General features: G+C 41.2%; 2 protein-coding genes across 4 annotated transcripts in view; one reads left to right on the top strand and one right to left on the bottom strand.

Moving 5' to 3' along the window:
- Positions 1-1789: 1789 nt before the first annotated feature.
- Positions 1790-13436, top strand: LOC308319102 (serum paraoxonase/arylesterase 2-like). Its single transcript, XM_080768961.1, has 9 exons — positions 1790-2078; positions 2390-2460; positions 5401-5456; positions 5898-6060; positions 9555-9678; positions 9873-10073; positions 11263-11344; positions 12104-12232; positions 13206-13436. The coding sequence occupies exons 1-9, from the start codon at positions 2005-2007 to the stop codon at positions 13365-13367; spliced, it is 1062 nt and encodes a 353-aa protein (XP_080625087.1). The 5' UTR covers positions 1790-2004; the 3' UTR covers positions 13368-13436.
- A 1982-nt stretch (positions 13437-15418) lies between these two features.
- Positions 15419-17569, bottom strand: part of LOC308318337 (potassium channel subfamily K member 5-like) — a 9582-nt gene continuing 7431 nt past the window's right edge. For 2 of the 3 annotated variants that reach the window (XM_080767859.1, XM_080767858.1), the window contains exon 8: positions 15419-16039. In XM_080767859.1, coding sequence (XP_080623985.1) covers positions 15712-16039 — 328 coding nt within the window. In that variant the 3' untranslated portion in view covers positions 15419-15711. The remainder of the gene's footprint in view (positions 16040-17569) is intronic. The other variant, XM_080767860.1, reaches the window with a different exon arrangement.

The following is a 17569-nucleotide window of genomic DNA, read 5'->3' on the forward strand; positions in this document are numbered from 1 at the left end:
ATCAATAGATTGCAGAACAAATTATAACAGAATTAGTTTATAATATTTATATAATCAAATTATATTATGAATCCTACTGCTGTTCATAATCAGAACTGACGCGTTTTGAGCTTGTAGATCAGCTAAGTCCAAATTTTATTTAATTTCAAATGCCTTTCAAAGGCCATTAATTATAGTTATAACTTTATGAACTAAATAAAAATACATTGGACATAAGAAAATAAAACTACTCATTCAGCTACTATTTCAGACTTAAGTAATTAAAGCGGGTCATGTTTGCAAATCAATAATAAATCAGTATTCTGATATCAACCTGAGGGCCACATCAAGTGAAGGTGGGGGCCACATGTGGCCCCCGGGCCGCCAGTTGCCCATGTATGCTATACTCTAAAGGGGAGTGGGTCTTGAGCTGTGCTTTAAAAATGTCTACAGAGGCTGCCTGTCGAAGCTACAATGTATTAAAATAATATAATATTAATGTTACGGAGTACATTTTCTACTCCAGACTTTTAACAGTTTATATTTTAACCGTACCAAGAGCCCAAGTCACATAATTCTACAGGTCGCCGGTTTCAGTGTAACACACCGGAAGTCTCTGTTTAATAATGTGACCTGCCCAGATAGCTAGCTAACTAGCTAGCTAACTAGCTAGCTATCTCCTGAGATTTAATGTAAAACGAAGTGTTTATTTGTAATAAAAATGTCTTTATTTGAATCGACAGTTTGTGTTAAATAATCTTCTATCCTTTAGGACAACCTTAAAGCTTGTAACACGTATTCATATTAATTAAAGCTTGTAACACTATTAATATGAAGATAAAATTAAGCTAACAGCTACAGCTAACTGCGCATGCTCAGTTAGTCACAGAGGCCAGACCTGGCGGTGACGTCAGCGCTCCGAAAACAGCCGATGTTCAGAGCTTGAAGATCGGCTGTTTTCGACGACCGCGCAGCCGTATTACAGAGTCACAGAATTATGATCTACACACCCACAACGTGTTGCATCAGCGACGCCTTGTGGGCTTGTAGATCTGCTATTTTCTGCGCTCGACACCGTCCTACGACGATGCACAAATGGAAATATATCTGCAAGCTCACAACGCGTCCCAAATCACAATGCGATGCGTTGTGAGCTTGTAGATCAAATGGTGAAGTGGTAAATGTATATAGACAAATTGAAATACTCCTGAAAATAGTAAAAAAAAAAATACATAATCAATAATATGCTACTATTCTGAAATGAATTATAGGTATTTGTCATTTCGACTCATTGTTTAAAATATATCAATCAATATGCTACTATTTTTACAGACAGTCAGTGACAGACAGAAATTCATTCACACTTTTTATTATTCAGCTTACTGTGGAGACATGCTGGACCTTTTTACTTTGAAATGTTTTATAGTTTCTGAGTTATTTTTAAACGCCCAATGCATTCTCTATGGCAATAGCACAAACTTCGGCATGCTAGCTACTACGTAGTTCTATTGGCTTCATGGCTTGACATATTATTTAGTTCACTTTACGTGAATGTGAAATCGCTCTGTTTACACAATACTGTAGGCCTACCTCCAACTGTATACCGGTAATCTTTCCCCATTTTCAACTGTTTTTTATTGTATTTTGACACTTACTTTGGCAATGTACACAACACTCATGCCAATAAAGCTCCATTGAATTGAATCGGTTCCAGTCAGATCAGTCCGTTTTCAGTCAGTCTGTTAACCACAGACTGTGGAACAGCGCCGCCCAGTGGTGCAGTACTCCTCCTGTAGGCTACGGCGTGTTTGCTTCATAGAGTTCTATCGTCTCTTCCACACTCAGTCAGTCAGTTAGTTCTTCATAGAGTTCTATGGTCGGTTCCACACTGAGACTATAGTTTAGAGTTCCTCTTCCACACTAACTCAGACAGTTTGTTTGTTTGTGTTTAGAGTTCTGTGGTTCGCTTCCTCAGTTTGTTTGTTTGTTTGTTTGTTTGTCAGTTAGTTTAGTTTTACTTCCAACATGAAGCTCTCTCTGGTCGCTGCTGTTGTTGTCGCTGTTTGTGCTTTCACTGGAAACAGATTCATCAAACTCAGGTGTGTTTATATTTACTGATGTAAACAAACTACTGACCCCAGCGCAGTTTAAAGCACTGTGAACTCACATGATTTACTCTCATTATTACTGCACATGCAGTTTGCTTTGCTTGTTAAACTCCTGACTGACTGTCGCGTTTCGTTTGTGAATGTGGGTTAAAGTTTACACTGGTGTTTGAAATGCAGTCACAGAATGCTGCAGGATTCAGGAATAATGATATTAGATGATAATAATATAACTCGGTTTTATTTCCAGAGAAGTGGTTCTTTCCAGCAAAGATATAAGGTGTATAAAAGTGTTTTATTTCCAGAGAAGTGGTTCTTTCCAGCAGAGAGGTCTCTGTGAAACACCTGCCCAACTGTCAACTGTTGAAGAATCTCGGTAAGTGTTTAATGTTTTCAGTATAATTTACAAAAAAATCACACCCGTGTGAAGTGAGGGGCACTCTTATCATCGTAGCAGGCTACATCATCATGCATCATCTGACATGCATATACGACAAAACAAACAAACTCTGTTCATTGTCAATGAGCAGATTTTTTTTAATATTTTAAATATGGGTTAGGGTTAGGCTAACCCTAACCCTAACCCCATGTTGTGGGGCTAGCGCCCGCGACAATATGTCTGATATTATGACGTCATAGCATTAATGCTCTGTGCTGCGGGCGGGCGGGCGGACGGGCGGGCGGCAGGCGCCTGAGGGCGACAACATACCTGAAAATCAGGATTATGGGAATGGTCAGAGTTCAGGGTTTAAACAGAACATCAGGATGTGCTTTAACTGCACAGATCTGTGTCAAACATTGTCTGCACACTCCCTAGAGGCCAAGGAAAAACCTTTTCCCTGTATCTTTCACATCAGTCTGCTCTTTATAGCGCCACCAGGAGGCCCACAAATGTAAAACACATTTTCTTATGTTACTCCTTCAGATTTTATCCAAATTGCACGCCAATCGGTACACATGGGGCTGTATTTTGCGTGTCTTAAGTACCAGGTCTTATTCCCTAACTTGAGTAAACTAAAGACCTGGAGGCGTGATCAATGCTCTTTGGCCACTCAGAATAGCCAAATGGCATTGATCACGCCTCCAGGTCTTTAGTTTACTCAAGTTAGGGAATAAGACCTGGGGCCTATTTCACGAAACTTGGATTAGAGATTAAGCCGGGCTTTAACACATATCCTGGCTTAATATATCCTGGATCAGTGCTTAACCGGTTTCATGAAAGCTGGTTGATCTTGCCAGATTAACTTAATCAGTTAACCTGGATATGTTGAGGCTTGATTCGGTTTCATGAAAGGGATGCTACTTAAGTTACCATGGGAATTTATGCTTTGGATTTAGCCTGCTCCGGACCAGGCTAACAGCCAGGTTTAACCTAATCCTGATGTCTTTACTGTTCATTAAGCAGTCAAACTGATCACAAACCAATGATGTTTTCCAGATTTATTCAATTATTATGGGTTTATGTTGCCTTATTTGTATCGGTCTGCATTAAAGGACTAATTTAAGCACTATATAAAATAAAATAACCAAAATATATAGGCTGCACAACATCATGACAGCTTGTGAGCTTGTAGATCAGCTGCTTTTGGTGAATGTTCCCCATGAATAGTTTTGCTGTCGTGCAAGTGCATGGTTAAGAAGATTTTTTTTTTTTTTTTTTAATTGTAAAAGTGAAAACCACTAAATATTACCATTACTCATTGTTTTACAACATATTACCATTATAACGTTTCACCCATAGTCCTACATACTTACACCTAGAAACCCCATTCAAACCTATTTAGGTTCATCCTACGGTGGACCTGAAAAGGAATCTTTGAAATGTTTCATAGTTTTAGAAATATAGTGCTTTCAAATTTGAGACATTTATAGGCTCAAATTATGATGGAATAATACATTCTGAAAAATCGGTATTGCCATCATGCCATGCAATCGTGACACTACAGTGCATGCAGACAGATAGACAGACAGACTTAATGTAATGTAACATTTCATGGCGCACAATACATGTAGATTAGTAGGATATAATTCCATACCGTACCGAATCCGGAGTGCACTCGCCTATTAGTTTGGCGTTTGCATTGCACAAATGAGCTCAGTGCGCTATTTCGAGAAAGTGCCCTTAAAGTTTAAGCTCGTTTGGAACTATAGCTCACCCTCCACAACTCGGGGCTATAGGTTCACTGAATTATATATTTATGGACTTCGACTATATAATATGCTTTACAATTTACGCGTTCAATCTGTCGGCAATATTTTGCCACGCTCTCTCCCTCGCCTTGTTAATGGCGCTTGTATTTCCCTTTTTTTTTACATTATTTCCTTGGCTAGTTGGCTTCCTCGTAGTATATCATAAGATTTTCTTGCTCCTCATCGGTGAAAGCCGCAGCTCTCCCTGCAGATTTGCTCGCCTCGCTCATGATTGGTCTCGCTCAAGAAATCTATGATCGGCATCATGGCTTTTCAAGGAATGCGTGCACGCGCTTGTAAGCGAGGCTTGCTGAGCCCGGCTCGCCAAATCCGCCAATTCTGAGCCTCGCTTGGCTTTAGTGGAACGGAATAAACCAGGCTGTAAAGATCAGGATTTAAAAAGCCTCGCTTTGGCCTATATCCTGGATTAGTTAATCCAAGATTCGTGAAATAGGCCCCTGGTACTTAAGACACGCAAAATACAGCCCATGATCGCTATAGTCATGTGATCAAGATGGGTCTGTTTGATTTCTCATATTCCATCCTGATTGGCTAAGATTGGTTTGATTTCTCATATTCCATCCTGATTAGCTAAGATTGGTTTGATTTCTCATATTCCATTCAGATTTCGGGGCAGAAGACCTCACCATTCTGTTAATATTATTATTATTATTCATTCAGATTTCGGGGCAGAAGACCTCACCATTCTGTTAATATTATTATTATTATTCATTCAGATTTCGGGGCAGAAGACCTCACCATTCTGTTAATATTATTATTATTATTATTCATTCAGATTTCGGGGCAGAAGACCTCACCATTCTGTTAATATTATTATTATTATTCATTCAGATTTCGGGGCAGAAGACCTCACCATTCTGTTAATATTATTATTATTATTCATTCAGATTTCGGGGCAGAAGACCTCACCATTCTGTTAATATTATTATTATTCATTCAGATTTCGGGGCAGAAGACCTCACCATTCTGTTAATATTATTATTATTATTCATTCAGATTTCGGGGCAGAAGACCTCACCATTCTGTTAATATTATTATTATTATTCATTCAGATTTCGGGGCAGAAGACCTCACCATTCTGTTAATATTATTATTATTCATTCAGATTTCGGGGCAGAAGACCTCACCATTCTGAGTAATGGACTGGCCATCTTCAGTACGGTACGTTGGCTCTTTGTTATGACATCACTTCCTGTTTGAAATTCTTTATTTAGGAATACCCCATTGAGATATACTGTAGTATCTAGTTTTCCAGAGGGTCCTAACTGTACAATCAATACAAAACACTTAACAAAAGGAAAAATAAAAAAATGAAAATAAAAGAGAGGAAAAACACACAACCAACAACATCCGTCAGATATCACTGTCACTTCCAGTTGTACTAGTGACATCACTTCCTGTTGTCATTGTGATTGGTTATTGTTTTACTAGTGAAATTTAATCATTTTATTGCCATTTTCATTCCCATGAGCTATGGGACGTTACCTGCCATCTACGTATATATTGTGAGGATCTAACAAGAGTATTTGTATTCGGGTTGAAGTATCCTGGCATGCTGTGGTACTCACTACTCAGAGTATCTAACAGAGTTTTTATACTCAGGGGTTGAAGTATCCTGGCATGCCGTCCTACTCGGAGGATCCTGGTAAAATGTACTTTCTGGATATCTTGGATTCAGCAGCAGATCCTCTAGAGATGGAGATCAAAGCAGAAGCAGAACTACTGGAATCCTTCAACCCTCACGGAATATCTGTGTTTATAGAAGGTAATACTATTACTACTATTACTACTAATACTAATCTACTGGAGACCTTCAACCCTCACGGAATATCTGTGTTTATAGAAGGTAGTACTATTACTACTATTACTACTAATACTAATCTACTGGAAACCTTCAACCCTCACGGAATATCTGTGTTTATAGAAGGTAATACTATTACTACTATTACTACTAGTACTAATCTACTGGAATCCTTCAACCCTCACGGAATATCTGTGTTTATAGAAGGTAATACTATTACTACTAGTACTACTAATACTATTTCTACTAATGGAGACCTTCAACCTTCAACAGTGTCTTTATAGAAGTTAATAATATTTATACTGCTACTACTTTCATCTCGTATGGTTGGTAACTGCATAACTCGCCCTCAACAGTGGTAGCGGTGTATCAAATAGATCGGCTCGCTGTTCTGTCCCATTGATTATTATTAACGGAACAGAATAGAATAGAGATTAAGACCTCCATTAAACGCGGGGTGCGGAGCGCAGTCGGTAGTGCTGCCGTCTCACAGCTAGACTGTCCAAACTGGTCTCTATACCGCCTCCCCCTGGCCAGCCGGGGCGCCTGATGGAGGGGAAAGGAACTGGTCTCTATACTGCCTCGCCCTGGCCAGCCGGGGCGCCTGATGGAGGGGAAAGGAACTGGTCTCTATACTGCCTCCCCCTGGCCAGCCGGGGCGCCTGATGGAGGGGAAAGGAACTGGTTGGAACCAGTCAGGTTAAAAGAAGCAGCTTGGACTCCTCATGCATAGAAGGTAGCATGAGGTCAGTCCGTTGTCGTTGTTGTTGTTGTTGGCAGAGGGCATGTAGCGCCCAGTATTACATTAGATAATTGATTTGTTTGGTTCCCACGTAATTATCAGCTGGTTAAAGAGTATCTGCTCCGGGGCTGAAACTGAACGCAGCGAGCAGCGACTTGTTGACTTGTTGTTGGATCGGTGGTGACACACCTGATGTTCCTTGTCGTCTTTTCAGATGACAGCGGTCTAGTGAACCAGTGTGTACTTTACTGTACTGTACTGTACTGTACTGTACTGTAATCACATTCATGAATGGAATAGGTTTGTAGGATATTTATTTGAATGAATGAACGAATGAATGTTTTCAGAGGACAGTGTGTATTTAGTGTGTATATTGTGTATTTAGTGTGTATATTGTGTGTTTAGTGTGTATATTGTGTGTTTTCAGGTGATAGTATCTATGTATTCGTGGTGAACCATCCTTATATTGTGTGTTTTCAGGTGATAGTATCTATGTATTCCTGGTGAACCATCCTCAGTGTTTATATTGTGTGTTTTCAGGTGATAGTAAATATGTATCCGTGGTGAACCATAGGCCCTCATTTATCAACCGTGCGTACGCCAAAATATGGGTGCACGCCGAAATTGCCGACATTTTTGACATTTACCATTTCCGCCAAAGCTTGAAATTGAACGTGACAACGTTGAAAATCCACGTCTGCTCCTCAACTGGCGTACGCATTTCTTCGAGCTGCGGAGCAGCATTGTCTGAACTGCTGACACGCTGTCACAGGCATCTAAACATATGTTTTCTCTCCTAAAATGTTAATATAAAACGGTATGTGTATGTAAAAAAAAAAGGGAGAGATTTCCAACTTTACAAGTAATTAAAATCGCGCAATTAAAAACAATATAACATGTTTACAATGTATTAGTTTGTGCTTAATCAAACAGTGATTTACTGGCCTTGTTATGCAAGCAACTTTTTGGAGCGCATGCGGTGATGCGGCTTATGATTGTGTTAGCTTATTTTATTAAAAAAAGGCATAAATGGACTGCACGCCTTTATTTCCAAGTGACAATGACAAGCATACAGCTGCCTATTTGTAGTAAGTACTAGCAGGCTATAGGCGTAAGGGACTTAATCATTCACCATTTAAATAAGTGCTTAGACAGGTTTTGACAGTTTTGACAGTTCAGATAAAAGCGAGATCATTTTCGGGGCTCGGGAGGACGGGACCGCGCGGCGTGCGTCGCCAACACATACCAGCACACATGCAAGCGGCAAGCCTTCATCCATATGTTTATGATTCGTTCATCAATGATCAAATCAGAAATCACTACATAAACGTTGATTATGACTGCCTTGACGACATGATAGCCTCTCTCATGCTGCATGTATGTCCATGCGGCATACATGCGGATTTGGGCTGTCTGTGCTGGAATATTTCCATGACGTTGGAAAGTAGCCTATAGTGCAATGCAGCTGCGGAGAGTCCCAACATGCATGGGTAGCCTATATACTGTAATCTACAGCAGGCCAACAGCACTTGTCTTTCTGGAGTTACGGTATATGCAATCTCCTCCTCGTTTAATAAACCTGACGTGTCACTGGAATGTCAAATGTGCCGTGCCAGCCCAGCGCAAGTGCATGGGAACCGCATCGGCGATAGGTATAGGCTAACCCAGCCAGTCAGCCCACCACCACCAGTAGGCTACCATATATTTTGGCTGCACATTAATATAATTGACAGTTGACAGTCCTGCAGCCACTGCAGCGACTGCGAGGCAATCTAAATAGACTGTCGAACGTGCATGCAGTTGGTCACGGACGGACCACAGTGATAGAGAGAGACAGACAGACAGGACAGGAGGAGCACCTGCAAAACAGCAGCGTGTCACCGTTCGTGTGTGTGCCTATTTGTTATTTAATTATGGTTCAGGTTCAGGTTTTCGTTCACTAATATATCTTGTTGTATATTAAATTAAAAATACTTTAATAATTTAATATACTAACTAACAACACACAGTGAAAGTTGCTTGCAAATTGCGATATGTGCGTGCGTGCGTGGCGTGCGGGGGTGAGGACCGTGAGGCGGGCAGCAATAAGGGAAGCGAGAGGAGAAACAGACAGGGTAGGCCTACAACTTTATTTAATTCATGCAGGTGTTCGTTTTTTATTTATTTAACAACACACCAGTTAGTTGGGCAGCTTGCAAGTTGCGTGTGCGTGCTGTGCGTCTGTGCGTGTGTATGAGAGAGTGAGGCGCAGCAAGGCACGGGAGAAACCTATTTTTTCATGTTGCCATGGTTTCAGTAAACGTATTGCCGTTTTCAGGTCGCAAAAACGAGGGCGAGGCTTGATTTCATAGGGCGTGCCAGATAGATTTCAGCCGTCACATTTATTAACGTGAGAACGAAATTAAGGAAGGATCAGCTGTTTGCGATCACTTTATAAATGCCGTGGCGACGTGGGTGTACTACGAAACCTGCACTCGAATCTGTGGCAGATTTTACACTCGATTGATAAATGAGGGCCATAGTGTGTGTATTGTGTGTTTTCAGGTGATAGTATCTATGTATTCGTGGTGAACCATAGTGTGTGTATTGTGTGTTTTCAGGTGATAGTATCTATGTATTCGTGGTGAACCATAGTGTGTATATTGTGTGTTTTCAGGTGATAGTATCTATGTATTCGTGGTGAATCATCCTCAGTGTGTATATTGTGTGTTTTCAGGTGATAGTATCTATGTATTCGTGGTGAACCATCCTCAGCCTCGTCACAGTCAAGTAGAGATCTTCCAGCTCGAAGACGACGCTCTGATACACCTGAAGACCGTGACCCACGACCTCCTGCACAGGTGAACTATGACCTCTTATGTGAACTCGGACCTCTTGCACAGGTGAAGTCCAGAAGATGGCAGCATGTTTCAGCAGGTCACCACTTTCACCGTAAAACCCGGTTGTGTGACAGAGTGATGACATAAGAGTGGATGACATCATCAGAGTGAATGATGACATCATCAGAGTGAATGACCTCACGTGTCCTCCTCAGTGTGAATGACATCGTCGCGGTGGGCGCGGACAGTTTCTTCGCCACTAATGACGTGTCTTCGCCTAACGAGTTTCTCCACCTGATGACCGTTCTGCTGGGTTACCCACAATGCACCGTGGTTTACTACAGCCCCGCTGAGGTCACGGAGGTCGCCGCAGGCTTCCTGTCTGCCAACGGCATCAACATGTCTCCTGATGGAAGGTGTGTGTGTGTGTGTGTGTGTGTGTGTGTGTGTGTGTGTGTGTGTGTGTGTGTGTGTGTGTGTGTGGACAATGGGGGAAGACAACAGGATCTTAAACTAGCAGAAACCAGAAAGAATGGGGAAGACAGCTAATGGCATATTTGACCTACTATTACAGGTCTAGCGTAGGCCATTTTCTTTTAAGTGCCACATGATCAACGTTAAATAACAAGCGCTTGTAGATCATCTATTTTCACAAGTTTATTTATACATCTTTTGACAGTTTGGCCAATGTGTTTTTAAAGTGTAGTTTGTTCACTACTTTTGTGTGTGTGTGTGAGTGTGTGTGTGTGTGTGTGTGTGTGTGTGTGTGTGTGGAATGCTGCCGATTAATCGATTTTCCGATTAATCGTCAGATTTTTTAAATAGCCAAAATATAGGCTAATAAGTAAGGCTGCATGATTGATATATCGAACATGTACCTTCAAGTATAAATCAAGTTGAGCAAAGCCACTCTTCTCTTCCCCTCTCTCTAACAGACACAGTTAAGTGCCTACCAGACAGACAATCGGATGAAATGAAGGCAGGTCTAGAGTAGAGTGTAGACTAGTGAACTGAACATGTTCTCTTTATATCAAGTACTTCATACCAGCCCCTTATGAAACTACTTCTCCCCAAATCCAAATTAATTTCATTTTCCATCCTAAATGGCAGTAACTAGCAAAGGTTCACTCATCAAAACTGATTATAAAACTGTAACCATCAAAGCATGCACTCAACATATAATGGTTATGTGACCATGGCATGTGCATAATATAAAATCTTAAAAGTTTTTATCTGATATTGATATTTTTTCTTTTTTTTGGGGGGGGGGGGGGTCAATTAAGCGATTATTAATCGGCAGAGCTGTCGATTATTCGATGTGGCTGATGGTCACTTTCTGGCATCGTGTGTGTGTGTGTGTGTGTGTGTGTGTGTGTGTGTGCGTGCGCACGTGCCCTAGTACACACTGGTAATAATAAACAATTATGAATATCGAAGCCAATAATCGGTCGATCCCTAATTTTTGGATGGTGTAATGAGTTGACATCATGTTATTGTGTCTATAGGATGGTGTAATGACATGTTATTGTGTCTATAGGATGGTGTAATGACATCATGTATTGTCTCCATAGGATGGTACTATGACATCATGTATTGTGTCCATAGGATGCTGTATGTCTCTGACATCCTGGATCATGAGATCGAGGTGTTTCAGATAAACGAAGGACATCATTTAACTCCTGTGAAGGTATTTATATTAATATTAATGTTTTTAAACACTGTTTTTATTTTATTATGAATAATGCTTACCACCACGAACGCCCGGGGTTATTTAATCAGAGCCCAGCGATTTATAGCAGCGGAGCACATTTAGCGACGGACCGGATGTTATCCCGGATGTGGCTGAAGTAGCTAAATGTAGCCAAAACACTGTAGAGGCGATCGACAACAACGGGAGGTATGATTCATTCTACCACGACTAGCGACGGGACCGCGGTGGGCCGTCTGACACGAGATCTTTGCTTAGAATTGGACGGAATGATTTAGATCAAGAGTTATTCACGTCCCACTGGAAAATAACATTGAATGTTGCACAACAGACGTTCCCAGCCTGTGGAGCGATGCGATCGTTTTTGATATTATCAATGAATCTCCGTCCTTTTATCAATCTCTGTCCTGAGCGCTGGGCGTTACTAATTGATTGAACAGAGAACTCCGTCCTTGCCGCTCGGGGTGTTAACTGAAGGTAAAGCTAGGCAGCGCTCGGCTCACTGTGATTGGCCCTCACAGTATGGGTGTGTATTTATTTATACATTTCAGACTGTGTGACAACATGGAGGTGTATTTATATATTGTATAATGTATGTATATATTGTATATACTGTTTATTTATATATTGTATATACTGTTTAACAGACAGTACCAGTGGGGTCTCTGTGTGACAACATGGAGGTGTATTTATATATTGTATATAAGGTGTATTTATATATGTATATATATTTAACAGACGGTACCAGTGGGCTCTCTCTGTGACAACATCGAGGTGGATCAGCTGACCGGTGACCTTTGGCTCGGGTGTCACCCTAACGGATACAAGCTCATCACCAACGACCCCAACGACCCCCCGGGGTCAGAGGTCAGTCACTGTCCTTTCATTATATCATCATCATCATCACAGTAGTCTGATTCCTCTTCTTTAGTCATTTATCAGACGCTCTAAATCCAGAGAGATTTACAGTAGGCAAGAACACATGGTATTACTGTACATCACATACACAGAACTAGCAGTGGCGTATCTGCAATAAGGCCTTGTTGCTGGTTATCATTCAGCATCACATGTCTTGTTGCTGGTTATCATTCAGCAGCACATGTCTTGTTGCTGGTTATCATTCAGCATCACGTGTCTTGTTGCTGGTTATCATTCAGCATCACATGTCTTGTTGCTGGTCATCATTCAGCATCACATGTCTTGTTGCTGGTTATCATTCAGCAGCACATGTCTTGTTGCTGGTTATCATTCAGCATCACATGTCTTGTTGCTGGTTATCATTCAGCATCACATGTCTTGTTGCTGGTTATCATTCAGCATCACATGTCTTGTTGCTGGTTATCATTCAGCATCACATGTCTTGTTGCTGGTTATCATTCAGCATCACATGTCTTGTTGCTGGTTATCATTCAGCAGCACATGTCTTGTTGCTGGTTATCATTCAGCATCACATGTCTTGTTGCTGGTTATCATTCAGCATCACATGTCTTGTTGCTGGTTATCATTCAGCATCACATGTCTTGTTGCTGGTTATCATTCAGCATCACATGTCTTGTTGCTGGTTATCATTCAGCATCACATGTCTTGTTGCTGGTTATCATTCAGCATCACACGTCTTGTTGCTGGTTATCACCGCTCCGGTGGTGAGCTCACCACCGCTCCGGTGGTGAGCTGACCACCGCTCCGGTGGTGAGCTGACCACCGCTCCGAATAAGAGACCACCATTCTTGGTCCAGAAGATATCAAAGCTCTACTGATTGGCCAGTGTGAGATGATGCACGGTGACAAGAGAGTGCCCCTCACTTCACACAGGTGTGATTGTTTTTTTCTTCTTCTCCAGGTGATCCGCATCCAGAACATCCAATCGGATCGTCCGCTGGTCACGCAGGTGTTCGCTGACGACGGAACGACCATCATTGGCTCGTCCGTCGCCGCCCCCTACGGAGGGAAGCTCCTGATTGGTTCAGTCTTCCACAAGGCCCTGTCATGTGACCTGGAGTAGTGGTTTTTGATTGGCCGCCACAAGCCCCTGTAATGTAATGTGTGACAGTTTCATCCCAATAAAAACCCACAATAACAATAATCTCTGCATTGTGTTGATAAAGTTATGGACAAAATACAATTTATGGAATGTAGAAGAATCTGATCCAACGACAACAAAATAATCTTTAGTTTGTCGTCCGTGTCCTAAAGAACCATAACGTCCTAATGTAAATATGTTTTACATATTAAAATAGGTTTTTAAGACCTCCATTGTGTGAAGTCCACAAGTGGCCGAGATTTTGGGTGTTGGAATTAGGCTTTACTGACAGTTTTACCTATGTTTCTATGTCAGTCGTTCTCAAACATTTCCATGTCAAGGACCCCCAAAAATATCTGTAATTGGCCCCCCCATCTGAAAATATGTTGTTCCAGGGACCCCCCCCGAAGCAAAGATTTGTTAAAAACGTTCGCTCTGAAAGAAAATATATTCAATTGTCACAATTTTTCTTAAATGGCCGCACTACGAGCTTGTAGATCTGCTATTTTTCCACAGCTAAAGTATAACATAATGCTTAAAACACCAAAAGGGGTTCCTTTCCTGAATGGGTTAATAGGGTTAATGGGTAAATGAATGAAGGCATTTGAACACTGATGCGTCAGACACTATTTACCCACGTGTTACAGCTCAATGTGCAATATATATATATTAATGTAGGCTTTGCTGCCATCTGGTGGTGACAACGGAACATCCTAAACATCTCTGCAGTATACACTAGTATAGGCCTATTCAGTAGACGGTAGACTGTGTGTGTGTGTGTGTGTGTGTGTGTATATATATATATATATATATATAAATTGCCAACACTGTACAATACAGAGCGTTTATTGTATTACTGCCTGGAGTTTACAAAGTAAACTATAAATAAATATAATAATTATAAGTACTGTGTATAAAGTAATAATACAACTGTACAATAAATAGTGTTTATTGTAGTACAGTAGTTACAATGTCTCCACAAAGTAAACATGTATAACCATTTGTGTAGCAGGTGTTCGTCCTGTGGTTTTGATTGATTGGTTTTGATTGATTGGTTTTGTAGAGAGGAGGGACTCCGCCACATGCTCGGTTCAGAGCATTTATTGAGAAGCAACGTTTGGGTCTTGCGACTTTCCTCCTCGTCATCACACCTGCTCCAAACGACCTGCTGGGTGAGCAGAAGTCATCTCTCTCCATACAAACACTGACTTTGTGGACGACACCATGATAACGCATTACACTGGTTTACATCAGGGTCCACCATGTTCAATTCATTAGAACATTTAAAGACACACACACACACACACACATGTATACACAGGAAATCATTGGAAAAACATGTACAGTATGTAGGCTACAGTATGGGAAAAACATGTACAGTATGTAGGCTACAGTATGGGAAAAAGGGGGGGGGGGGTTAGCTAGTCAAAAATAATCCACAACAAATAAAGTGGAAATAAGCGCTCTTGACGACCTTGAGGTCAGACTATTGGCTGTCGGACTATTGGCTGTCAGACTATTGGCTGTCAGACTATTGGCTGTCGGACTATTGGCTGTCGGACTATTGGCTGTCGGACTATTGGCTGTCAGACTATTGGCTGTCAGACTATTGGCTGTCAGACTCTTCTCATCTGACCCCACGTTTATTTTGGAGCGTCATCTCTTCGCCCTACTTAATTTGTTGTGGATTCTTTTTGACTAAACTAATGTAAACTAAACTTGTACCATTTAAACCTCTTCAAAGAGCGCCTGACTTCAGTCCGATACAATCACAGCGTCAATAAGTTACACTTTACATTAGTTTTGTTTTTCCCAGAGTGGTGTAGACTAGGAGAGTTACGACATTGAGGGGGCAGAAAACAGCTGTTCATGCAGCCTGGATGGAGAGAGACAAGCTGCAGTTTTAAATACATTGTTTTCAACGAGGGCGACGCAGTGACAACTAAAGTCTCTGTAATGTTTATGTTGTAGGCTACTATTACAACAACAAAAAAACGATCAAAAAATAAAGGGATTGAAGGTCATTAAAGCTGGGCTGTTGCCTGAGTCCAGTGCATTCTGAGTCCAGTGCATTCTGAGTCCAGTGCATTCTGCCAACTTCCGGTCCAGGACTTTGTCACTATTGGGCTCCCCGTAGGCGACCCTGAGAGCCACACGGAGCCGCCATTGGACCGTCTGGACCCCAGGAAGTGAACGGAGACGTCCCATTGGACCGTCTGGACCCCAGGAAGTAAACGGAGATGTCCCATTGGACCGAACTGGACCCCAGGAAGTAAACGGAGATGTCTGTAAACGGAACAGTTTTTTTCTAACGACAGAGAACGCGTTAACCGTTCTCGTCTTGTTCTTTTATCGGATTCTCCTCCGTCACCGTGGAGACGGTAAATCTGCAGGACACGCCCCCTTCTGGAGCCACGCCCCCTCCTGGAGCCACGCCCCCTTCTGAAGACTGAAGGCTCTGGATGTTAAACCTAGATGTGTCATGTCCAGGTTGGTCATGTGACTCAGGAGGGTCATGTGACCCAGGGGGCGGTCCCTCGCCGTTCTGCGTGACCTCCATGACCAGACCATCATCATCATCATCTTCATCTTCATCAGCCGTTTCCACCGCTGGGCTGATGAACACCTGACTGATGCTGAGTCTCTGTCTCCTGCTGGAAATATACAAATACATATACAAATACATATATAAATATATATATATATAAATACAGATATAAATATATATATAAATACAGATATAAATATATGATGCTGAGTCTCTGTCTCCTGCTGGAAATATACAAATAAATACATATATAAATATATATATAACTAGAACTGCACTCTGCTGAGTGCATACTTGCTTGTTGCACACTAGTAGGCCATAAATGGCCTACTAGTGCGCAAGCAGAGCGCGCAAGTACTTTCGACCGCTGGAAACTATCACATCTCAGTATCTCTGTGAAGGAACGTTTGAAATGTATAATCATTACGTGTAACTATTTGCTACCTAACTACTTTTTTACAGAAAAATGAATCATTGATATGTGATGAAAAAAAGGTACCGGTATATAAACTGAATTAAAATATATTATACAGTATAATTATTTTATTACTTATTGTAAATTGTCAATTGTTTTAAATGTATTTCATTTTGTACTATAGTGATATTAATACTAAATCATGATCAGAGTAATATGTGTCTCTAACTTCAATTTCTGTAATAATACTTTCAAATTTGTTGAAATATACATGATCTAAAATACTTCCGAAATCTGTAGTTGGATTTGTATCTCAGTGATGACGTAAGAGAAATGGTCATCTGTGTAATCTGGTCCCACCAGATACCACATTACGTCATCGTTGAGAGCTGGGACCAGAGTACACGGTGTGTATATGTATGACTAGCTCTCAGTGATGACTTAAGAGATATGGTCATCTGTGTAGTCTGGTCCCAGCAGACCAGGCACAGATTTACAAATCACAAATCACATTACAACTACATACAGAGTATGTAGTTGTAATTTGATTAGCAGTATACCGTGGTTACTTGGTTCCAAAAAGTGAAGCCAAGTTTTTTTCAACCGTAAGTCTGTGCCTGGTTTGCTGGGACCAGTTACAACATTACGTCATCGTTGAGAACTGGGACCAGAGTACATGGTGTGTATATGTATGACTAGCTCTCAGTGATGACGTAAGAGATATGGTCATCTGTGTAGTCTGGTCCCAGCAGACCAGGCACAGATTTACAAATTACAAATCACATTACAACTACATACAGAGTATGTAGTTGTAATTTGATTAGCAGTATACTGTGGTTACTTGGTTCCAAAAAGTGAAGCCAAGTTTTTTTCAACCGTAAGTCTGTGCCTGGTTTGCTGGGACCAGTTACAACATTACGTCATCGTTGAGAACTGGGACCAGAGTACATGGTGTGTATATGACGTAATGTTGTAACTTGTAACTAGTCCCAGCAAACCAGGCACAGACTTACGGTTGAAGAAAACTTGGCTTCACTTCGAAGAGACCAAGCGAAATGATTACTTGCGCGCTCTGCTTGCGCAAGTAAATACCGATATAAATATGATGCTGAGTCTCTGTCTCCTGCTGGAAATATATACATATATAAATACATATATAAATATATGATGCTGAGTCTCTGTCTCCTGCTGTAAATACAGATCAAAACGATGTTCGCGGCT

This window comes from Protomyctophum bolini (assembly GCF_963924005.1).
Source record: "Protomyctophum bolini genome assembly, chromosome: 7".
In the NCBI taxonomy this organism is placed as follows: domain Eukaryota; kingdom Metazoa; phylum Chordata; class Actinopteri; order Myctophiformes; family Myctophidae; genus Protomyctophum; species Protomyctophum bolini.